The following is a 26,104-nucleotide window of genomic DNA, read 5'->3' as shown; positions in this document are numbered from 1 at the left end:
TTTATTACAAACGCTTGGTGAGGTTCTGTACAATATGGTTTTCCACTACGGGTTCTCATGATACACGTTTTTACATAAAACATGCATAAATTCCTACACGGTACATATAAATGCAAGTATTAATAAGTAGTCCCAATAAAAATAAACTTGCAGAATATATCGAAATTTGAGTTGTCATTCAGTGTTTTGGGGTCCAGGTATCTCTTTGCTCAAATGACAATTCAGTGACGCTCAACACCATCGGCAGTCTTGAGCCAGTCGTGTAAATTCCACATTTCTTTGGCAGGAATCCGTCTGCAAAGAGGGAAGCTGTGTTGATTGAACACAGATACTGAATCGCAGAGCTTAGATGGCTAGCGTTAATCCCTTGCCAATGTGAATCAGGCACTCTGCCAGTGCCACCTGCACGGATGTTGTTTGGCATTTAAGTATTTAATGTGCCATACAACTGGCTGCTAGTAGGTATGTCTGGATTGGGCTTGTAACTCCATTACCGAGACATTTCCTACATTTGTACATCTTTTTCAACAAAATGTGGCCAAGACTGCCGTGCGTATTGAGCCAGAGGGCCGCCGTCCACGCGGACGTCCGAAGAAGCGATGGATGGATCGAATAAAGGAAGACATGAAGACGGTCAACGCATCCCCTGAAGATGCCCTGGACCGAGCCAAATGGAGAAGACAATGCCGAAAAGCGGACCCTGCGCCACAGCGGGAACAACGCTACGAAGAAGAAGTAATATCCATTTTGAAATTAAATTGTTACCCAGGACCTCAGCAGGGTTGTCTTAATACCACCCACTTATGGCCGGATAGGTTGCTCTGGAATATTTGTATTCTAATTAAAACCAAACGTGAACTCAGAAAACGTGGTCCCGTTCACTTTGCACATCAGTGCGGCAAGAGTACTCTTTACAAGGTCGTAAAACCAGAATTTAACACAGCGAGTGGCATTTGCTGCTTTAACAGAGCACGTGATTAAATGAAGGTTAATTATAATCCCCAGTCGCAAGTAGCCTAGTTCATTATCTCTCCACGGTCGATCAGATTAGTTCTTACAGGTACTGGTTCATACCATGTTTTTTCTGACTCAGGGCTGCCAACTGACATGAGCAACAACAAACATTAATGAGCAATCGGACCCACTGCCTGATGAATGTTAAGTGGCACTGTGAAAAACATGAATGACCAAATATTAATATCAATTAAATAATATTATTCACATGTGGAAAATAAAAGGAATCTACTAGCAGATCATGCTTTTTTATATTTATAGAAAAATACAGGTCCTGTACATATTTACAGATATTTTCCCATTTTCTCACATTAAGTACTATCTATATTCCACATCATCATTACATCACCATGCAATCATCATTTAGGCAACAGGCATGTTACTTAATACAATTTTAAACAAAGACATTAGGTGGATATAAAGAGATGGGTGGTGTTTTGCCAACAGGCGAATGGAAAACATAGTGTAGGTAATGCAAGCAGGTGAAATACTCACTTAAGGGATGAGGCTCTCATAACTCCTGTATGTGTTCTCATACTGTCTACTACATATTGTATATAAACAAACATAGAAATGTTGCCGCAACAGCCCACGAGGCTAAATGGCAGTGCTGCTTGTGAACAGCTCAAGCTGGCATGGCGTATAATGGGAGAGTGTGTTCAGCATTCAAGCTCACCTCTTCTGTCAGAACAATTCGTTTGGGTATTAATACACGAAGACACCAAGGGACGGAGGCCCCCTCAGGCATGGAACCTACTTTTTGTCTCTGTAGACTCCTTGCATCTTTGTGCACCTTTTGACGATCCTATCACATGGAACAGTGTACAGAAGTGGTTGTTGTTACTCTAGAGATTGGAAGATCAAAGTGTACAGAAGTAGAGGTTTGTTTCAGAGAATGTGAGTGATGCTACGGAGACCGTGTGGGACCCTTGCTCTTTATCAGATGTTACTAATGATGCCTCTGTCCCTTAAGAGTCAAGATGGAACATGGACGTTGATCCGTCACTTCAGGTTCGGTGAAAACGCCTTGATGGGAGCAACTCTGGGACCATGAACTCAACGCATTCAGATTTTACTCTGCATTGGCACGAGGATAACAACGGGAACAAGTGATTTTGGCACAGCTAGAACATTAGCAAGTGTTGCAAATTTGGAGTTCCAGTGTAATATCCAGATATTGCATGAATCATTGTTTTTTTGTTTCTGCGAACTCTTCCTTGTAAAGCTGTACGTGAGTTACTTATTCGTTTACTGTGCTCCTGATGGCCAAATATGACCCTCCCGTTTGACACTGCACTGAATGAGATTCTTCAGGCCCTTCATGTACAGGGTGCAGAGAAAATCCACGTAGTTCTCCCAGGCAGCTCCCTGCAACATGACACAGCAGAGAAAACCAGTGTTGTGAGCCCTGATGTCGGCCAATCAGTTTCGGGAACAATGAATACATTATTATCAAAGCATGTTTGTTTGCATTTTTAACCACAAGTATGTGCGGTTAATGCAGACTTCACGCCATCTAATAGGTATATGTTTGGTGTTTTAACATCTTAACACCTCCTGTATGTATGCCAGAAAGGAAAAAACTTTTTATCAACCAATATCTTCATACTGGAAAAAGGGCCCTATAGATAAAACATGTCTTTGATTTATGACATAACAAGAGCACAAATGGAAATGCAAGAAAAAGAAAGAAAACCAGAACTCTATATCTCACCATGAATTCTAGTGGAAGATTTAATTTTAGCAAAATGCCAAGGAAGACTCTTCCCACTAAGAGTATGAGAATTCACTCGGGCTTTACCAAGTAAAGATTATGAAACATTTCAATTTGTTTCACCAAATGTGATCCAATTTGTGGGCCACGTCATAAGGTGAGTAAGGGATGCCCTCTTGTACGACGTCAGTGAACAGCTGCAGAAGATGCCTTGAGCCATTATTTGGATAAGTGGAGCAGCTGGACGACACTGTGCTGAAGATCTCTCAAGAGTGACACGGAGACCGAGCTGCTGCCACATTGGTCTGCCACCACAACACCTTGGGAGACCACGCTTTGCTTATTTATGCATCCAGCTCAAACAGGCTGTTTTAAGCATATACATGCTCTTTATTATATTTCTATGAAAACACAAATTGGTCCTGCCCGAAAGAGTTATTTGACATTACAAGGCCGATTGTTGAAACTGTATAAAATGTCTTGGCCCACTGTGGGCTGTATTTCTTTTGCATCCTGTCACATTGAGACATTTTATATTTATTGTTGTTTTTTGACACATTTAATGGCAGCATGGATTTCATCAAAATACAGCGTGGCTCAATATATTTTTCACATTTCAACATGCGTCATTTGACGCGAGTGGAAAGACCAAAGCGATGAGTATAAAGTACTGAGGTTTATTGAGAGGGATCAAGAGTGCATGCCGTGGAACTGCTCACTTTAATCTTGTGGAGTCTCTGAATAAGAGCAGATGGGTCCACAAGCATCTCATTCTGTGAAGAAAACATTAAATTAATTCACAGTATCACACAGCACTCTGGCATCCGTGTGGCTCGCAGCCCCCAGTGTATTTCACCCGGTTGACGAGTATGAACTTCACAATAAGCGGGAGGGAGGCGAAGTCTAGTGTATGTTTCTCAATGCATTGAAATGTTGATTAAAGTTTTTTTTATCCGAGGTTAAACATTTCAATGAGCTCTGTCCAAGGAGGGAGAGAGAGGATAGTAAAGCGTGTACCCTATGGTGTGCTCTTTTAATATTTTAATCGCAATGTTGTATGACCCCTCAACCATTCTAATACTGCCATGGCATCTGCATGGAATCACCAAAGCGTCCTACTTATCGCTATAACGTGGATATTAAAGTCCCTGGCACATCATTCACAATATGATTGATGTCCAAACCCCAAAAAGGAAAAGGTGAATAGAGAACAAAACATCTGCTGTGTAGCCACAGCCACGCAGATCTCCTGCAAATAGTTAAATGAATGACATACACATCAATTAAACTAATCAACGCAATGCTGTAATAAAAAGACTGTCCAGTGGTACACAAAATATCGCATTGTGCAAGTAATATACAGACGATTGTCATTATTGTCAAGTGCTAAGAGTAGAAGTGCACAAAAAGTTTATTTGTGTAGATACCCAACTGGGTCCTCGGGCCCTTCCTTCACCAACCCCCACTTAGCAGGCGTAGTAAAGAATGGTCAAACAACCCCAGCGGGCAGCACAGAGTGGCGAGGCCTTCATACAGCGGGGAATGGATGATGGGCTGTCATTACTTTCATGAATTATTAAAGAATGAATGATTTTTGTAACATTCCAACAGTCAAGGTAGTGTGCAGTCACAGCATCGTTAATTTCTAACTCGGCTGCAGTCTCTCAAGTCACACCGACCTGTGTGATAAAGCGTAGAGCCATGCCCAGCAGCGCGGGGTGGTAGATCAGGCTGTAGCCGCTGTTGTGACCGGGCTCGCCGATGTAACTGGGCTCGTCCTCGAAATGGCTCTTGTTCACAAACCTACCAAACGTGCTGTCGCCCGAAAAGGCACAGCTCTTCCAGAGGCAGCTGATGATGCACGTCACGTATTCGTTGTACGCCTTGATGCTCTCCTTTTTCCAGATGAAGTCCTGCCTCTGTGTAGGAGAGGGGGGGGCATAAGAGGGGGCAAACAACAATGGCACCCGTGCAGCACCAAACACCCCCTCGCCCCTTTAGTCCGTGGCAACAGACGCAAGAGTCAGGATGTCGGCGTAAGTGTATGTGGTGGACGAGGTATAAGGCAATGAGTATTTTGCCCGTGTTTAATTTCAAGCACGTGGCTATATAACTGTATTCGTGGGGAAAGTGGTACCATCAATTGGTTCATAATTATTCCCAGGATGAAACAAAAACAACACGGACATAATTACCGTCAATGACTTTACTGTCTTGAGCTCTGTGATGACTTCCCGATAACTGTCAAAAACAACCAAGCCAAGTTTATTACGGTACTGTATTAAACCTTCGTTTTAGTTTTCACTTTCAGTTCATATCAGGACATTTTCTTCTTGTTTTTGCGGTTTGTTGTATTTATTCTCTGTACTCCTGGTTTCCCTTGCATTAAAAGTATTCTCTTGACCCCAAAGATGTACGCTTTTAAATATCAGCAATTAATGTAAATTTACCAACAAATTTCGCATGGACAAGTTCTTTACATTATTCATAGATATGTTAGAAGTCTTCCATAAAATTCAGAGCAATGTTTCTTTTCTAGAATTCTCTACACACAAATGTATGTAATTCAAATTGTAAAATTACTTAGAAACAATATCAGGGGCATTTGCCTTCAGATACCTATCTTACCACAATCTCTATCTGATATACAAGCATTGGAACAAGACATACCAAATTAAGTCATTGGCAACTGAGCTGAAATCCTAAACCCACTTCACCAATGAAAACTGGATTAATCTCATTCAGATGCCTGTATATGAACCCAGCACCTTAGAGTTTCTGGCTCAGAGCTCCGAATGGCACAGCATTAAGGCTCCCGAGCACATGTTGACGTGAACTGTAATGGAATTCCCAGAGGGGACTCTGAGTTGTTACATACCTGCAGAGGAGTTGGCAAAGGCGATCCAGAGTGGAATGGTCCGTGCTCAGGAAGGCAGAGTAAACCACGGCCTGAGGCGCCACCAGCACCACGGGCAGATTGCCGATGCTGTAAACCTTCACCACCTTCAAGGGTGACAAACCAAGACATCACAACACATCCACGCCGCGACGCTGCGACACGGCATTCAACAACACGCCGTGACTCGCAAGGCCACGGACACACCGCGACACCCAACATAAACACTGGCTGATATTGGCCGCATTATGGGTGGAGGGATAACTTCTACCATAAGGTTATAAAGTCGCTGTTTCTATGACAATGAGAAAATATTTCAGCCAACAGTTGACTGCAACGTCGAGATATTCTCTTCAGTGACAATAAAAACGTAAATTATTTTCAACTAACCTGTAATTTACTGTACCGTTGACCACTAGTGACAACACAAGCCCAGTATGCAGGGTATAAGTGCTATGCTGTACTACACTCCGACACTACAATGGGCTCGTGGTCAAATTACCGCCAATAACAACATTACCATCGTTATGCACGTCAAGTAAAGCGCCAAATGAGGACACGGCAATATTCATGTCCATTCATGACCCCATTCCAGCAGTGAAAATTCCACAATGCTCAGAGGCCAGTACTTTCATCCACAAAGTGACATTTCTTGGAGCAACTTCTGAATGTGAGTATTCTGCCAGTGTGCTACGCAAAGGTTGGAACATTATAATGACTTTAAAGAATATATAATGTGGGAAATAGAAATAATGGCATTTAAAGTAACATTTCATCAATTTAACAGCACACCTTAAGGGATCAATGGTATCCTAGAAGTGCTGGTTCGTTTACAGTACAGTCAGCACATAATTTTGGCACAGCATTGTTTGTGGATGTCTCTTGCCCATTATAATTGGCTTACCCAGTGAGCACTGGGTTTAACACCCTTGTCCTTAGCAATGGCTTAAGAATAGGGTTGCTCAGAAGAATGGGCAAGTTTAATTCACGAAACTTGTCAAGAGGACATTCAAATACTGTATGCTACAGACGGCTTTCCATTCTTTATCAGCAAAAATACTCTCCCAGTGGTCAGTTACATAATACACCAAAGGTGAATTTACCCTCAATTTACACTGCTTTAAATTACAAACTAAGTGTTACGCCCAAGGTACATCAGCAACTCGCCACATATTTTCCCGGAACGAAACTTGTTGTCTCAGTGGGACCCCACTTGACTCAAAATTAAGCTCTTGACACATTGACATACCGTCTGGTAGAAGTCGAGAATGCAGTGCATGAGCAGGCAGTTGTACATCTCCTGCTGTAGGGCAGCTGTGGCCAGTTCATTGATGAAATTCACCAGCTGGTGGATGGCATGCCTGGTGTTAAATTCACCATTGGCCCTGGAGAGTGAGGCAAGAATGCATGATTTATTGCCACGTATCCCTCTAAATGCCCTCTACAAAAGTGCACAAACATGTGCCATCAAGGGTTTATGATCTGAAATTATGAGAACTAGGGCATAATCTTATTGGCCGAATAGAGATGTCTGTTCATTCCACATATGACTCAAAAACAAAAGTAGTCATGTAAAGATAAGCAATACGTGAAAAATCTAAACTGAAAAAAACCCTTGTAAAATGACAAGTTTGTTTTTTTGACAAGGTGTGACCTGACCTGGGAGAGCTGGCTATATAAACCACAATTCTTTGAGACGGCATAGCAGTACTTTTCTCTCAATTAAGCACAGCATTTATCTCATCCCTTACATGTGTACCACACTGGTATGCAGTATACATGCAACGCAGATACGCTGAAGTTCTCATAATTACTATTGTCACCAATTTTGCTACAAAAAGGTTCTCAACAAAAATTAAGTGTCTGTAAGTGTGGTAAACTGCAAATAAGGCTCACAAGGTAGGCTGCTCCATCGGGCCAACAGCATTGACCTCCGTCTCCGCTTGCGTCTGCTTGACCATCAGCAGGTTGATGAGCAGCCGGTGAAGGCTCTCTATGATGGCGCACTGCAGGGAAACGGTGGCAACTCATCACTCGCCCAGTGCCTCACTCACTGGTCAGCAGTGAACTGCGCATCCAGCAAGAGCCAACTCGAGCTGTTTACAAACTCTGTGTGTAAAGAAATCGCGTTTGTTTGCCACCACTTATAAGTTGGTCTTAGCCACAGCAAAATACAAGTATCCTCTACCCGATTGTGTGTTTAAATTAATAAACTGCTTACGAATATATTGTTATTTTTATGGTAATTAACGACTAAATTAGTTTTGCGTCAGAGGCTTTCTAAAAATGTTACAGATCATGTGGTATCCTCCGAAACTTCTGCACAACTCTGGCTGTCGCATGACGATGCTGGTTGTAATTACTGACAAAACGTCACAGTACTCGAATTGTAAATGTTGTGAGTTTACTCTCCAACACACCAGTGTGCTTACTAATTGGCTGTGTCGGGTGGTGACGGGTTTAACGATACATTTATATTTACGCGATCTAACCCAAAACCCTCGATTATGGCTAATATTGGTCACGAAAGCCTATGTGTTAAATGACATCCTCTGGCTTGCCCCACTCCCAAGTAATCTACACTCCAATCTCAAAACCTGTCTCTGGCAGCAATTTGAATGCACACATTTACCCACTGAGGAAGATAAGTAACCATGGTCAATTAAAACAAAAACCGGGAAACTCTGACAACCCTTACTGGAGTTCTAATTCCCATAACCTCGACTCAGAAATGTAAGAATGAATAGGTTGTAAATTATGGCAGAGCATTGTATTATTAAATAATACTCGCCACAGAGTTTTGTGAATAAATATTGTAATGGGTATTTGCTTTGAACATTCATGCTTTTTTTCCCCAAGACATCAGGAGCTTAAATAAAACATGCTTCCCAGAACTTGGCTGATGTTGTGATTTATAGCCAACCGTGTGTTGATGGAACTTATTAAAGTAGCTGCCAGGCAGCACTCTCCACTCATTCTTGCAGCAGAATAACATCAATGGAAAGATTAGTAGATTATTAACATTGTACTTGGCAGCCAATTTGATTTTCCACATAAATGGGACTTCGGTGCCGAGCACATTTTATGTGAAATTTCTGTTCATAAATAGTCTACGAAGCCATATTATACAGGATTTTAGTAGAAATAACTCTAATGTATTTTATTTATCTGGGAACGTTTTAGATACGCGTTAATCATTTCCGTGAGGGTCCTGCTTGCTGAATAACGTGTCAAGATTCCTAATGTCGTTTTCTTAATTTTTTTTTACTGTGGTGAGACTAATAATATGCTGGACTAAGCCATACACACACGTGTAAATGTGTGGCTGACAGTGTAATACAGCAATGGCTATAAACCTACCTTGAAGTAGACACATGAAGAGATGAATGTCAGGGTCAGAGGCTTCAGGAAACACTCTAACAGCTCTAAGTGCACAATAAAAACAAACATGTGGTCATGCGCCAAAAAAAATCACTCAGATGCAGAAACAATTGTACATGAAACACAACAATGCTGCCTCACACAGACAGGCAAGAAAACATGTCATACTCCCCGTTGTATGCCTCTTCATTCGCAGCAGAGGCATTCGCACACACATACATTGGCTCCATCTATCGCGCCTCTGATTAGCAGTTGGATACGTACGGTGCAAAAAAAGTTGAACAAACGTACACACATCTATGTATGGTTCAACAACCCCAAGCCACCAAACTTCAGTGTACTGCGACACACCTGGGATACTTTCAAGGGGCAGAGGGCCCCGAAACACTTCTATTGAACGACCCGTTAGCCCAGGCGCATCATGACAGAGCTAACGATCTGAGCAGCTGGCAATCCGAGGCGCCATACCTTCCTGTGAACTCTCAAGTTTAGGGGTGCAAGGCACTGGCACCCGTACTCATTAACTGAGTGGGTGCGTCACATGCCTCACTACTGGCAAGGCTTTCAGCATCCTAACACCCACCCCACTGATGGCAGAGTGCTCTGCCCCATTGAACGCTTTCCTGAAAATTGATGCGATGAGTTAGGGTTACATACACCGGTAAAACTTTCAATGTCCTTATATGATCAACAGACATTTTCATTCATATTTCTAATGGGAGAAGCATCTCCAGATTTTTCCTTGGGATTCAGTTTGAACCAGTCTATTATGAAAACAAAAGTCCACCCAGCTCTGCCAACTCCATTAGCTTTTGAGTTGTGTATAAAAAGTGTCAATGCCAAGCATATAATTTCATTTTATACATGAAACAGTTACCCATCTTGTTAATGAATCAATAGATTATTAGTTTAATAATTCCATTGGTTGTAGTATCTAACAAAATCCAATCTAACCCAAGTCACCCTGTCCTTTTTGGGTGGCGCTGTGGTCAAAGTGCTCGACTTAAACCTAAAAAGTTGCAAATTTGTATTATGTCCAGGGGTCGAATGGGTCTATCAATTCTATCCACAATAACATTAATACGACTTTGTAAAGACTTAACCATTTTTCATTCCATGGAGAAAATGGCCTCTAGCTTGTAAATATACAAATTGCGCCACTGGCTCAGGGCAAACCAAAGAACTGGCAGCACCAGAATGCTTGTTTGGAAGACACTTTGACCGACTAAAGCTGAACATTCCAAGAATTTCAGCAAAATTAAAAACTTGCGGATTACTTACTAATTCAAAAAGTGTTTTTTTACAATTCATCATAGCACTAGTGTAATAATGTTCAGGAGGACTTGGACGCCGGGGTTGGAGGCACACTTATTTATTCAGTACAAGGTACAACACAGACCGGGACGTACAGCACTGGAAGGGGTGTCGGCCCCTTCACCCGTCTAACTGGGAAGTCACGCTCTAGGCTACACCTAGCCTACCTCTAGGTCCTCCACTATCGGGCTAGGGGAGGCTAGCTAACCCAGCCCTGGTTAAGCTGGGATTACGGCGCCCGGAGTCCTCAGACCGGCCCTGACAAGAGCATCGGCTCTGGCTCTCGGGGCCACGCCACTGGCTCGGTCCTGGTCGGCCCTGAGAAGGGCGGCGATCCAGGGGAGTCCCAGGGCTCTATCTAGTGGATCTTCCTTCTTCACTGGTTTAAGCTTAATACATACTGCCCCGAGCCCTCCGGCTCACCCCTTTATATATCCCTCCCCCGTTGAGGGGTGGGGCCGCGGGGAATCCCAGCTCCGTGTCAGCCCCCCAGGCTGAACGGTGCGGACGTCGCTGTGAGCACCTCCCCGTGCACAGACATAGCCACACCCAGTGTGTTTGTTTACCGTCCGACACACTGTATAACACCCCCTCCGTAACACCCCTACACTAGTACTCTCCCCTAAGCCTGATAATTATCACTCAGGATGCAGTTTAAGGGATAATACCGCGTAGGTTTTCGCAGTTGTGCTGTACAGCTCTCCGATGTGTTTTCGGGTTGTACAGCATGTTGTTCAGCATGTGACATTTTGCTTCACGCTCTGGGGAGCTTTTTCAATTCCTGAACACGTGGTTAGTTGAAGGCTTAGTTACATAGCTAAAGTGCGAGCACAGGTGACTTATAGGAAGGACAAGGACTCTGTCACTGCTGGATCTCATTTCTCTGTGGCAGCCTCTGCAATCTGGAATGCCATCCTGCTACACATTTGCAGCAACATTCAATCAACACCTACAGTAGACTCTCGATTATTCGCGTGTGGTATAAGATTTGCGGACTAGGTTGATATAAATTAACAACTAATAGATTTCCCCCTAGGCCCAAATTAATCATCTAAAAACAATTATACATTGTTATTCTTGTAAATGTGTATTACATGTCACGTGCTTAAACCAAACAAATATGTGCTCCGGTTAATCCAAAATCCACGTGATTGCCTCTACAGTACAGTTGTTGTATATCTTTACAACAGTGGGCAGAGTTTGATTGATGTTGATTGGCGTGGCTGCTATCCACTTAGTGAGCCGAGCCTTCTGCATGGGAGCAGGAAAGTGCCATCACTGAGCACAATACATTCTTGACTACAATTTTTTGTTTTGTTCATGAACAAACTCTATTTTAACTTAAACATAATTAAACCGATATTAGTGGTTTTTGGCAGAGATCCGCGGAAAATATATATTTCTTGGATTATCCGGGATTTTGAATTATCCGCAGCCATCCTCATTACTTTTAAGAGACTCTTACGGGCCCACCTATCTAAATGGCCCAACTCTTCCGCTTAGCTTTCGAGTGACACCGAGTTTGGCTCCGCACCTCAGTTAGTAATTTGCCTGTGAACAATTGTGTGCTTTACAAATTGTATTGTTGTTACCGTACCACTGCTGTCCTGCAGGTTCAGACGGGTGAGAAGCTTTAACGTCTGTGGCTGTAAAGTCTCACCGTCCCAGACCGACAGCCACGATGTCAGGAAGTAGGAGACACTCGAGAAACCCTCCTGCGCAGGAAGACAGCACTTGTGAGAGCAGATATGGCCCTGTACATACGAAGTCTAAATAAAGATCCTGACACACACAGCAGTGGATGTTTCAGATTAATCCAGAAGTAGCAAATACATAATCTAATAATCTTGAGGCACAAGAAACTGCATTTGCAGAAGTCACAAAACATATCACAATTACAATAACTCACTTGGTACGAACTTACTTGACAAATAAGGTAAGCTGAGCAGACTTACCTTAAATACAATGCACAGACCAGAAATGCTTAACACGCAAGGGCATCTTAGCGCATCAGAGCTGCAAGTTTTTTTAATCCCAGTATGTAAAAAAAAAGAGCTTCATATTATAGGTCCGTGTTTTTTAAACTCTATTACTCATATCCAAAGTTTACCAATCTCTTCCATTCAACATCAAAGTGGCCAGATGGTACTGGCATCTGATGGATGGTAAACATGGAGGCTGGACCGTAAGGAGTTGCGAGTTTTAGAAAGTTATAGGGGATGCCAAAATAGGTATTATTGTCCATCATACCTTCATTAAACCAAAGTGAACATGGGAACAACAAACTAATGTAAATATCTTAGCACATCTTCAACTTGGTGGGATGAAAATAACTGCTTTCTTTTTCTTATTAGAAGCACGTAATGTGTCAGATGCTTTGTCTCCTTGAGTCTGGCTTTATAAATACAGTAAAATCTTGGATTGCGAGTAACGTGGTCTGCGAGTGTTTTGCAAGACGAGCAAATCTTTTAAATCAATTCTAACTTGATAAACGAGCGAGTTCTTGCAATACGAGTAGTACGTATACGCTTTGTCTGCCGAGCATCACGTGATCACAACTGAGCCGATGGTTCTTCTCTCTCTCTCGCTGCGGAATTGTGGGTAATCATCTCCCATGCTCGGTCTCAGTCAGCGTGCCTCACTCGTATAGTCAACATCCGTGCGAGCGTATACTGTTTACTATAGTGTTGTGACCACATGTGTGCGTAAAGCATTTTTTTATTTTGTGTCCAATTGTAGTGACTGTTCTTTAGTAACGGTATTGCAACAATGCTTTTTGCCTCCTCAAAAGGAGGCAAAAGCAAGTGTCATTGGATAGGTTCCTTGTTAAAGTCGCACAAAAAGATTCCAGTGAGCCAACAAATGGCAGTGATTCCGTTAGTGACAGTCGTCCTACACAATAACCCTCCTCCTCCTCTCTCTCATCTCCCTCACACCAGCCACGGTTAAATTTATACGAGTGCTTTGGATTACAAACACGTTTCCGGAACGAATTATGCTCGCAATTCAAGGTTTTACTGTATCAATATTTTCCAAATCTATAATAAAAATACGATATAATAACTACATAATATTGCAGAATGATACCCAATATATCCCTTATTTAAGTAGTATATGTGATACACATTGGGGCAGCCCTGTATAGCCTTAATGTTTTATGCATTGGTTACTCCACTAGACGGGCAGGATTTCGTAGACTCTGGAATCCAGCAACATGTAAGAGGAGTTAATGGGTCACAAGATGGAGCCTTCCACTGGTGAGGGGGTGGCACGTGCCCCTCCAATGATCCGATCGAAATCCCTAATTTCGATCGGATCATTGGGGTTTATATATATATAAAATGGAAATTTGTGAATGTGTGTCTGTTCGAAATGTTTAGCGTACTTCCCAATATGCAACAAACTTGAAATTTGGCATGTGGGCAGCTTCCGGACTGTACACAATACAAAAAGTATAAAAAGAGACTTTTGTATTTTTGGGGGGGGGGGGGGGGCGCAATAATGGATATATTTTGTACGGCAAGTGAGCGGTGACGTTACATCTGTGATGTCACCCGCATGTGGCAGCGTCACGCAGTGTGCCTGCTGACGTCACGCATCCCCCCAACCCTCCGCGTAGGCCGTGTATTAATCCAATACAAGAATCCAAGTCTCGGGTGAAGCCGGGTAGTGAAGCTAGTTAGTAATAAATCGGAATTTTGCGACCCCCACTGCCACTGTGTAGCATATTATTACCTGCCAGGGACTCTATGAGATGATAGGACGATAGTCTGAGTCCATAATTGGCAATAAGTAACGGCAAAGCAGTTATAAGTGACTCACAGAATTGTGCGCAGTTGCGTATACAGTACACGACTTTGCTGAAGGAATACCTTCAGCGAGCGCGATGCCAATCACACACGGTTCGAATTCAACCCTCGATCGATGGCTGCGCCATCGCCGCACACGCGACGAATAATAAAAAGCAAGGGACAAGTCCTTACTTACTAACAACTCTTATCATTTTTCATTGCTGGACGGGTTGCTCCCCCTACCTAAAAATCCTGGCTCCACCATTGGAGCCTTCATTTGCATCAGGCTGCTGGGAAAACCAATGCCTGCAGGAAGTTGAGAGCAAGTGGGTTTTTCACAGACTGAAATTTCCCTATAGACAGCAAGTGGGTTTCTCAGACTGTGCAAGATATTTCGAGAGATAAAAGTGACCTCCTGCATAAGTTTTCGCGGCTGTGCTGTTGTATATTTCTCAGGTGTGTTTCGGGCTGTACCGCGCGTTGTTCAGCTTGATGTCGGATGTTTCACTCCACGTGCCGACAGCTTCTTCAGGAACTCAAATGGTCTCCCCAAAGAAAGGGGGGGGGGGGGGGGAGAGATCCTTCGAATTTTGATATTTGTACCCCAACCTTTCACGTTTCCAAGGCCGTTCCACTCATCTCTGTGCTTTCTACATGGGGATGTTTACCTTGGTGTAAGTCTTTGCCACCATTACTGTGTATGGAGTGTGATTCTCCTTTAGCCCAAGAACAGTTAGGCGCTGTAGCAGGGGCATGGTGAGGGACTGGAGAGGCCTGCGAGACGTGTACCTTAAGCATCTCCTGCGTGTGAACTATGCGGTTCAGGAATGCTGCCTTGCGCTGCAGGGTGTCCTCTGTGTCCTCCTCCTCGCAGTAGAGAAACTCTGCCATGAGTACACAATAATTTAATCGTGAATCCTTTGAAACGTGTAAAAAAATTAATTTCAGGGGCATCAATGACTGGGATTGAATCTCACAATGTCCAACAATCACTTCCATTCGGTTATTTCAGCAAAACATCAACAAAGAAAAAATAACCTATCTCGAATTACTCCGAGACATGATTTGGCAAACAAAGATTACATGTAGATTTGAAGCTTTCGTGATTGCAATAATTCATACTCTTTTTTTCGGTAAAGTCACGTAGGTAAAAAATAAAATAAATGAAAACTAAATTAAATCACGACGTTTCGGGCCGCAACACAAGCATCCTTCTTCAGGTGAGGACAACGTAAGCGGTTGTGCTTTCGCGGTGGAGATGAGTTGAAGGCACACGCCCAGTCGCGCAGTGCTACTCGCAGGAGCCATACCTTCCTCCAGGGTGTTTGAGAGCCAGAAGTCGATGCGGTTCTGGGATACGGGGTCCATGGCACAGCTCAGGAAGGAGATGAGAATGGGGGACGACAGCACCGAGGCCATTTGTGCTGGGAACTGTGGAACGAGAGACGAGCCGTCACACGATCATCAACAGAAGATAAAATGCCTCCACAAGCCAATAGCAAGAGTTCGTAATTATAACATACATCTCCTCCGTTGCAAGGATACATATATTTTTTACAAACGAGAAGCGGTGGCACAGTGGTTATCACACTGTTTTATGAACCCGTCGACCTGAGTTTGTTTCACGGTCAAAGTTAGGATCGGTGGCGAGAGAAGGCTGAATCAGACATGCCCCTCCCTATTCACTAACTCACACGGACCTGCGTGGTGAGGTAAGGCCAAACAAAGCAGATGAGCAAGACAGCTTTAAGATCCTTAATTCGGCAGTGCATTGACAAAGGGGGCAAATAAATGTTTATGTATATTATGGAAATTTCAAGTCAGTCAAAAGTGACTTGATTAGGAATTTCCTGAGGTCGTGCTTTCTGCAATGGAGACCCTTCATCAGTGGTGGAAATTCCAGATTCTTTTGGGCAGGAGCAAGTCTCTCCGTAGAGACAACCACCAATGAATGGGCAAGGTAATAAAGTTTGGCAAATGCTCCTCAACCGATCACCTAAGATTTCACAAAAAAATAATATATATTTTTTAAAATTGTAACGTAGCCTACATTTGTGCAGAATAAATAACTCAAAGATGAGAACATCCTAATTGAGTAAAAAATGTGGTAAATATAACCTGTGAGGATATCAGGCCTGACATACTTTAAATAATGCAGAAGTGAAAATGTCAGGATTTTAACTTCTGGATAATTTCAAACATTTGACTTTGCAGTTTAAGGGAGTTCCAATAGCAGATTTGTATTAGAGGATCATAATCAACCTTGATCAACCCACAGCATCACCTCGCTGCCACCATCTCTCATGATCCTGTAATGTAAGAATCTACCTAGCACCATCACACAAAGCAATTTCATTGCGTCATCTCCTTGGTGGATGTTAGCTCAGAAGCGTTCCACCCCTTGGCTGCCAATCCGTCATTATTTTTGACCATCAGCCCAACCCAAGCCCACTTTATTTTCTCAACGTTGCAATACAATGGGAGAAAAAAAATATATAGTCGTTTTCTATAGGTGCTGACCTCCAGATTGTGAATGTTGTTGAGAAGGTCCGGCAGGGTCCTGATGAGCAGACATGATGTTGGGGCGTTATCTGCACTTGTGCCGTCATCCATCTGGTATCTGTTGGTGCTGGTGAGCTCTGAGCTGGCCAAATTAGGGATGACTCCGGTGCGAGTACGCTTCCTCCCCACAGCCTGCAAAGCATAGGGTCAACAAATCAAGGTATACGCCGCTCATGCCACTTTCCCTCCTCAGAAATGACAAAGGAGAGCAGGCACGATTACACACCTCCGATTAGGACAATTGGCTACATACTAAAGAAGTTGAACATACATACATATAGGAGAGTAAACACGAGCAGGGCATTGGTATCTACAACACGGCAATGGGATAATGGGTTCATCAACCAGGATTAGCTCCTTGATCAAATGAGGCAAGGTAATCATCTCAACCTATTCACCAAATATTGCAGAGCATTGCTAATCAAATGTGTTAAACGACAGAAGTCAGCAGAAGCCTGGACTCTTAAAACAGTTCCAAGAAAAAGCAAGAAGCTTGGGCAGTCGTAGAGTGCAATGTGGTATCAAAGCAACCAAAGGTCACCTTCTGAGCGGGCGGACTACCGTACAGCCCAGCCGTCGAGAAGTCACTGTGTGCGGCTGTCGTTTTGTTTTTGTTCTGCACCAGCTTAAGGCTTGCGATCCAGTTTTTGTCTTCACTACGGAAATATTGCTGGCAATAAATAGAACAGAGAGAACAAAGTCAAACAACAGCATCAAAGCATTGTATGGTGCTTATGTCTATTGGCATTCCTGAGCCAGCAGTAAATATATCACATTGCTAAGTAAGAGGGGCGTTTCTTTACGAGGCGATTGCAGGTGATTTTATGAAAACATGTTACTTCAGAATCAGAATATGTATTTATACTGGAAGAATCCGTTGAGATAGAAAGCTTGTTATTTTCACATATGTCCAGTAGGGGCAGGTTAAAACAACGGACACAACAATATTCCTCGGCCCGGACTTCTGTTTTTGAGGCACGAACTTCATCTTCTCTCCATGCGTCTCCTCTCGTTGCGCTATCCCCTTTTATATTCCCCGAGCCCCCTTTTTGAAAGCTTCCATCACCACATTTCCCTCAGCCAATCCCCATCCTCCTTCTCCTTCTCCAATGGTTGCCAACCGTCTCACCTACAGGCAACCCTCATTCCCACCTTTCACGTTTGAATTTCTCCTCAAATCCCTTTGAATATCTTATCCTAACCAATCATCTTTGAGGCCTCCTTGCACCAATCAGAGGCCTTGATTGACTTAATGGACTTCCTGACTGTTCGTTTGCATGTACACCCTGTCAGGTAAGTGGTCTGTTGCCTCGGTCATTACAAATTGTAACATTCCCGCAAGTAGACATTACACATGCGGTGTAGGAATCACACTGGCAATGCCATGTGACTTGGATCAGACTGATAAACCCACTCATCTGTCTGGCATATATAAATGTAGTTCTGATGCACATCACATTTGCCTCTGACACATACTATAGCCGAACAGCATAAGGTATGGCTGGGGGTTGATGCCATCTGGTCTCGTGTGTGCATTGACATACCCTGCTGCGAGTTGGCAGTGAGAGGGACATGAGCGTGGGACAGTAGGCCTTGAATAAAGACAAGAGGCCCAGGAAGTGAGGGGCCGGAGAGTCCTTCAAGCCCTGGAAAACAACAAGAGCACAAATGATCAAGAAAAAATTAGATTAAGCTTTTTTTTTAAACCGCTAAATTGTCTTCCTGCTCAAAACAAGCATTGGGGCCATGTTCATCTCCACTGGTTGGGTGTCTTTCAATGACCGCTGTTGATTTGCTGCAAAGTACTAATTTTATGAACCCCAGAGATTATATCACAGTTTAACATTCATTTCACAGCAGATGGCTCTTTAGTTATTTTTTAAAATAGAAGCCATTATGCAACTTTAATGGGAATTAAACCTTTGGCCCTGTGCTAAAAGGCTGATCCATGGGTATACACTCTTTAATAACCATAATTAAATCACATGTAATGTTAATGTAACCTCTACTAAGTTGAATTGTTATAACTCTTAGGTTTGGGTGCTCAGCAGTGCTTACCATTTTTGTGTGGATGGACAGAAGCAACTGAACACGAAAGAGTTTCACTAAAAAGCACATGGGAACAAATGGAACATCAAATTAATGGCACAGCTTTCAGCAGCAACTGGTGTAGTGTTTATCAGAATGACCACTTAGTAATTAGTTGGCAGTTTAAAGGAACACACAATAAAAAAATCTAATTCCTCTTATCATGCAGATACATGAGTTCTCAGCTGTCTGATAGAAACTTGAAACTTAGTGAGAAAAAGACAAATGGTATCTGGGGGTCACTAGAGTTCTCGGGATGTCCCACAGTGCGATTTTAACATTTGGCAGGTAGTTACATCAGTTGAGTAGTGCTCCTGAAGGTGACAGCCACTTAATTTTCTTTATTAATGACACTTAAAATGTGTCGGACAGGACTGGCTCCTACGAATTTGTGAAATAAGAGCTGTTTGTTTTGGGTCAAAACCTCCCTTTAAGCTCACTCACCATCTTCTCTGCGTGTCAGCAGGTACAGTAGGTGACATGCAAAGGAGCTCTGAAAGCACAAAAAGCAGAGCAATTCATGATTCAAAATCACTTTAACAGTAGCAGGCTTTCACGACCAACATTATTCATAATAGAGGTTTTTGTGTTAGATCGTGTAAATATAAATGTATCGTTAAACACGCCACCTCCCAACACTGCCAATTAGTAAGGGTTGTCACGTAAACAAAACATGCCAAATCGTTACGGGTACAGCACAGCGGTGTGTTGGATAGTAAACCCGCAACATTTACAATTAGAGTACGACGTTTTTTTCGGAAAATAGCACATGATCCGTAACATTTTTAGAAAACGAAACATATATATTTCAGCGTTCTAACCAAAAACCCTCTATTATGGATACAGAATTATTAAATTCACACTTGATGTGAAGAGAGATCAAAATATTGACCTTAAAGGACAGATTAAATGTCTTACTACAATGGAAATGCTCGCTAACCCAAAATAAACCAATGATGAATGTTAATACTGGTCATGAAAGCCTACAGATGAAAAAAAGATGCTCTGCGCTTGGCTTCCTCACCAGCTTCTCGTATCGCACGAAGTTGAATATCATCCCATAAAGGAGGTGCAGTGTCTCCTTCTCCTCAATTAGGTCAAACACCATGACCAGCCACCGCAGTAGCCATGCCTAGAAAAGGGCACAAATACAAAGATCCCCCGTATAGCCTTAACAGACTGTTGGAGAAAGTGCTGTTAGCGAGCACCTATGAAGGCCGGCACAACTCACCTTGCCCGGCTGCCTTTGTTTAACTAGTGGCGATGTTTACACAACGCACCAGGTACTCATTTGAGGCCGAGTAGACCTAAGGGAGGCCCAGTGCCGGTTCAGATAATCATCACAGGTGTTGGCTGTGAGCGAAAATCGAACTTGGTCACCGGGGTTCGTAGCGAAGCGTGCTCACCACTCCACTACCGCTCCCCACACACACGCAGTAACACGCACCCTCCAGCACACTCTCTACACCAAAGTTGAACGTGAACACCACCCTAATACACAGTTTAACTTACTAGACAATTTTTTTTAAACAGTAGTTTACTCAAATACAAGTTATGTGGAAAAAATAAAAACCACATGAAAAAATACGTAAATCGTCAATATAAAAACCTATGCTAGCAATGACTAAGATAATAAAAAAAACTACCTCGTTTGCAATGTATGATATCATTACATTTATGGAGTGAAAACAATTCAAATCTGAGATACAAAGCTGTTTTCCACCTTTTTTGAGTGACACGCTTTGTTCGCTCAAAAAAGTGTCCCTACTGCCCGGCCCTTGCGCCTAAAAGTGCTTTTCCACGTCTTGGGAATGTGCGGAGCACAAAGCAGTGATCCCGTGACTTCTCAACCTAATTAGCATATGAGGCACGAACTAAGCCACGCAATTTCTACTTCAATTTTTTATGTGCATACGCCTTCCAGGTGTTGGCACTTCACAAATTTGGTGCAAATTCTCGCGGTGATAAATTCAGTATTTTAATTGTACCTAATTGTGTGAATTTAAAGCAATTGAATTCTCAACATTAGACATCCACTCTTCTTTTGAAATGTAGAGAAAAGATGCAAAGTTCTATAAAAAATAATATATGCAACTTGCTATATTAATAACACGCGTCGTTGCTCAAGTAAAAATAAACAGTCAATTAGGATATTGCTGCGTTAACTGTGCTGTTAGGAAAATTATACCAATAATATTCAGCTTTATTTTATGGTTGTCACTTTCTGAAAAGTACTTGAGAACTCAGAGAGAGTACTTTATTAGAGAACACACCTGCACGTGGTTTGTGGAGCTTAATGTGCACATCCATGAGATGATAATGGCTGGTGTGCTGCCCAAAACCACGGATGACGGGATAAGACATTTCACCATCTTATATTTCACTAGAAGACCTAAAAAACACAAACGGTACATATAAATGAATCACATTCAACGCACTTTAACGGCCATCCAATTGTTTTCTGAGACACATTACTGTAACAATCGAAGGCGGCAATGCTGAGCAGTACAATCAAGAATTGAGAAGAGATGTCGTTGCCTTTGCTGGATAACGTTTCAAACGACAATTCGCTCTCTCCCTCTGTGTAATCACAATAAAACAGGTTACAGACCACAGTAAAAAGAAAAGAGGATGCATATATTACAGGCAGAGTTAAAGGTCTAAGACAGGGGGTACCCGCTCTTATGACAACACGTTCCTGAAAACCCCGACGTAAATTGGATTTATTAATAGGGTTTTCCCCCTTTTATCTGGCAACAAAACCGATACCTTTTGCGAGGAATCATGCTTACATTAACCACAATACTTGCAGTTAAATGCAAACAAAAAACAATACTCTGATAATTTATGCATTGTCCTTGAAACTGATTGGTCCACACCAGAGACAGCTTTCTTTAGAGCCTAGTCTCATATGGTGTTCGACCAGATGACGCCAAAAGGCGCACAGTTCAAAGACAACCCACTATCAGAATAATGAGAGCTCGGGGTGATAAGCTACATCATGGGACCTCCTTTGCCAGTACAAAAAAGGGGAAAAACCCTATTAGTATATTTTGGTACTGGCAAAGGAGGTCCCATGATGTAAATTGGATTGTCGTAAATCGGACGCGATTTTTCCAGACAGAAAGAGTAGAAACATCACTTTCCGATATTTTTTTTTATTTTATCAGCCATATTTAGCAGGGTTTAAAAGGTAAAATCCACAAATAACAGTCAAGTCACACCGGAAGTCATGTTGGAAGATGCAACGCAAATCAAGTTGCTGCAGTTGTAAATTGATCAGTGGTGGCATATATACATGTCGAAAATGTGGATCGTCATAAATCGGACCGTCGGAAACCATTGGGCCATCGTAAACTGGACCAAGCGTTATACAGCAAAAACATCCATTTTAAGAGCATCAAGTGCACAGCCGATTTAGGAAACATCAGTTATGTGAATTTTTTAGTGACTTTGGACTGGAAATGCTATTAATATTGAAATGGATTGGTAAAAACTCTTGGGGATCAGCTCGAATCCACTTTTAAACATAAGCACCATTTACCTCCTGACATTGAGCATCACACTTTCGCCAGCTCATGGCCTTAATTCAGCGTGAGGCACCAAAAATATGGGCGCTCAGTGGCTGAACACTCATAAGCAGGTAGAATTAAGCAAGAAAAGACAAGGCCAAAAATTCCAGTGTTTCCATGCATAAACGAGAAATGGTGGGACACGTGAAAACATGTCACATGGTGCATATGCAGACTGAGAAGCCCTGTGCGATGAATAAAATGTTGTAGACGGCCTTCTGTGGGTGTCACCACTCACTGTATTTTGAAGAAAGGGCTGTGATGAGCAGCTCCTGCAGATCGTGAGGCTCCAGGCCATGCCGTCTTGCTGCAGCTTCCACAATGGCGAGATGGAAATTTAGCAGCATCCGGTTCTTATCTTGAGGTTCTGGACAAGGGCAGCGCATTGTCAAGCTGTGGCAGTCACAACCCTCCCTTCCCTTCTCAGTTTATTCTCAGCGGCTTTCCGTTATTAATACCGAGTGGCTATTCGGGCTGTATCAATGCATTAATGTATGGATTAACATAAATGATTAATCTTACGATACAACGGTCGACTTGCACATCAATGTTTGATTACTATATGTTAAATATAAATCGATTCACGTGAACCCATCCAGTACATGCAGGTACATAAATCGAATCATCGCCCAACAATGTGACTCAGAATAGGGTGAATAGATAGACCCCTATCGACTAAACCAAGTCAGAAGTCTGGCCACTAAGGAAGTCTGCATAATATTGAGTATTTCCACAGCTCCTCAGCACAGTGAAAATAATACATATAGTGACATATACTCCACTGTCAAAAGAGCAAAACCCACAACACAAATATCCAACCAGGCTGCTTAAATGTTGTATTAAACTTAGACAAACTCCACAAATGAGTAAATCTACTGAAAAAATTATTATTGCTAATTAAAGATGAACCATCGCTAAGATTCCACCAATGAACTCCCACATCCGCGATTTAAAGAGCATTATACAGTAGACTCTCGATTATTCACGTGCGGTTTATCCGATTTGTGGATTAACCGCGCATCTGAGAATTTGCCATAAATTAATAACTAGTGGATTTTCCCTTCAGCCCAAAAAAATATAAAAACCGTTATACATTGCTATTCTTGGAAATGTTTATTACAAGTAATGTGCTTAATCCGAACAAATGTGTTGCTCCGGTTAATCCAAAACGCACGTGATCGCCTCTACAGTACAGTAGTTGCACATATTTACAACAGTGGGTGGAGTTTAATGTTGGCTGGCATGGCTCTGCTGCTGTCACCGAGCATGCGCATCAATCGGTCGATTATTTACTGCAAACTTTACCTGAAACGTAATTTATACCTATACTAGTGGGTTTTGGCATTGAGATAGGCGGCAAATGGATATTTTTGGATTATCAGCAGCCATCTTCCCCGTAATTAAAGCCGATAATCGAAAGTCAAATGTAGACATGAAAAGTGGCACAAAGGGGAGGGAATGATTTGATTAGGCGAGGGCTCACCTTTTAAATAAGCCAACGCTTTCTCGAGCTCCGCCATCTGATATTTCGTTCGTTGTTCCCGAAGCACCTTGCACTCCTTGCAAAACACCCTGCTTGTACAAAAACAAACACATTACTCTTCCCAACGTGAGGTGCGGTTGTATTTGGATGCCATATACTGTAACCTGAAATGTTATTGTATAGTACACAACCCCAAGGTCTCCCATGAGTACGCAATGTGTGTGCACGATGTTCTGGCAGGGATTTTAGAGATGCCTACGCATGAGTTTGTTGTGATCAAAGCGCGCCATATTCGGACCACCGCTGAGACCAACTCCGGCTACAGTGACGATAACATCGCATGCAAAATAAGAAGTTTACCATTTCTGGCAATAAAACAGGGGTTACGTTGTTAAAAAGCCAAAAATATACCCTTTTAGCAAGAAATCAAGTCTGCATTAAGCGCATACAGTGCTTGTGGTGAACATGCAAATAAACAATGCTCTAGCATTGTCTTAGATATTGATAGGCCTTCACTAAAGACAGTCGTAGTAATGATGATGGTGTATTGATGAGGTGTATTGATGAGGTGTATTGTAAGTATGGTATTGATGAGGTGTATTGATTAGGTGCATTGATGAGGTGTATTGCAAGTATTGTATTGATAAGGTGAGTGGCAGTGATGCGATGTGTACAGTCGTAGTCGGTGACGAGCGCTGCACGACGAACCTGGCGACCCGAGTTCGATTCCCGCTCACGGCCAACACCGGTGACGATTATCCGAACCGCTCCAGGGGCTTCCCCTCGGTCGACTCGGCCTCAAATGAGTACCTGGTGCGATGTGTAAACATCGCCACTGGTGAAGACAAAGGCGGCCGGGCGTTGGTGCTCACCACCCACCCACCCACGCCCTCGTGTGCCGTGACGGCCTTCGTGGGTGTTCGCCAACAGCACTTGCCCCGAGAAAGTCTCTTCAGGCTAGACGGTGGGGGGTGTCTGTCTCTTGCACAGCAGTAGTAGTAGTTAGTGGAATTAGTAATGATTGTGTGGTGATGTGTAGTGGTGTGTGGTGGTGGTGGTCGCAGTGAAGTCGCTGATGGCAACTCGCGGGAGTAGTCGAGCGCCAACCGCCGTTTTCGCGCTCAAACACACGAACCCCTCCTCGCAGCCCATTGGTCGAGCCGAGGTGGTTCCTCTACACGTCACTTCCGGGGGGGGTTGATGAGGTCTTACCCCCCCCGCTCACCCTCCTCTCACCCCCCGCCCCTTCCATCTCCGCTACTCCACTAAGGTGGCGAGCGATTGGCCGGCGAGCCGCACCAATCAGCGTGCGGCTTCCGCAGTGCTTGTCACGTTAAGGGGGTACAGCTGGTGGTGGGGCATCTGCCGGTCATCTCAATCAGCCAGCCCCCGTGGCACCTGCTGTGTCTGTCCCGAGACCTGCATCTAGCCTGGCACAGTAGGGGGTACAGCTGGTGGTACATCTACCGGTCATCTCAGTCAACCAACCCGTGGCACCTGCTGGGTCTGCCCCAAGACCTCCTGCACCTAGCCTGGCACAGTAGGGGGTACAGCTGGTGGTGCATCTATCGGTCATCTCAGTCAGCCAGCCCCGTGGCACCTGCTGTGTCTGTCCCGAGACCTCCTGCACCTAGCTCGGCACATTAAGGGGGTACAGCTGGTGGTACATCTACCGGTCATCTCAGTCAACCAACCCGTTCCACCTGCTGGGTCTGCCCCGAGACCTGTCAGCAGCGAGCCTTCGACATTCCACGCGGCCTCAAAGTGCACCTAGCCTGGCACAGGCGCCGTGGGACGTCAGCGCCACTTGGTGACGAATAGCGCGGGGTTATTGGCAGCAAGCTGCGGGGAGGCATGGGGTTGGGGTTGTATATTGGTGCCAACAGCTCGCCTTGTCCTGGCAACGCGCACTAAAAAGCCCGCCGCTGCAAATCGGCGGCCGAGTCGGAATAACCACAAGCAACGAACGATGAAACATAAACTGAAGAGGATAAAAAAAATGTGACTTAGAACGAAACGTAGTCCGCGCGAAAATAAAAAAAATACAATCAGCAGTGGGCAATGTGCAGCAGCGATTGTCGATCTCGGGGGCACGTGTCTCGCCACGTGTTGACGATATGTTTTCAAATTGTTGTACTGTATTTCACATTATTTTGGTAATGTGTTTATTTTAGTTTCAGTAGGGATAAGATTACATCTGTCAACCCATACGGGTTACCCGTATTCTTGTACAGGGTAATTGAGTTTTCAGGTGCATACCGCGTACAGCCGTTTCAATACGGGCAAAAA

The 26,104-nt window shown here is 43.4% G+C and overlaps 1 protein-coding gene across 1 annotated transcript; it reads right to left on the bottom strand.

The window, feature by feature from the left end:
• Positions 1–523: 523 nt before the first annotated feature.
• CENPI (centromere protein I) lies at positions 524–24,673 on the bottom strand. The gene is made up of 21 exons (XM_078877196.1): positions 24,524–24,673; positions 23,816–23,904; positions 22,571–22,699; positions 21,034–21,152; positions 19,785–19,892; positions 19,205–19,253; positions 18,731–18,777; positions 18,217–18,318; positions 17,214–17,342; positions 16,631–16,804; positions 15,421–15,541; positions 14,900–14,994; positions 11,917–12,034; positions 8,985–9,049; positions 7,521–7,630; positions 6,874–7,009; positions 5,607–5,731; positions 4,924–4,969; positions 4,408–4,647; positions 3,448–3,501; positions 524–2,382 (listed from the first exon to the last, which is right to left on the bottom strand). The coding sequence occupies exons 2-21, from the start codon at positions 23,850–23,852 to the stop codon at positions 2,263–2,265; spliced, it is 2,124 nt and encodes a 707-aa protein (XP_078733322.1). The 5' UTR covers positions 23,853–23,904; positions 24,524–24,673; the 3' UTR covers positions 524–2,262.
• Positions 24,674–26,104: the final 1,431 nt, after the last annotated feature.

Source organism: Lampetra fluviatilis, chromosome 47 (assembly GCF_964198595.1).
Source record: "Lampetra fluviatilis chromosome 47, kcLamFluv1.1, whole genome shotgun sequence".
In the NCBI taxonomy this organism is placed as follows: domain Eukaryota; kingdom Metazoa; phylum Chordata; class Hyperoartia; order Petromyzontiformes; family Petromyzontidae; genus Lampetra; species Lampetra fluviatilis.
The sequence above is the reverse complement of the archived record's forward strand: the minus strand, read 5'-3'. Positions and strand labels throughout refer to the sequence as shown.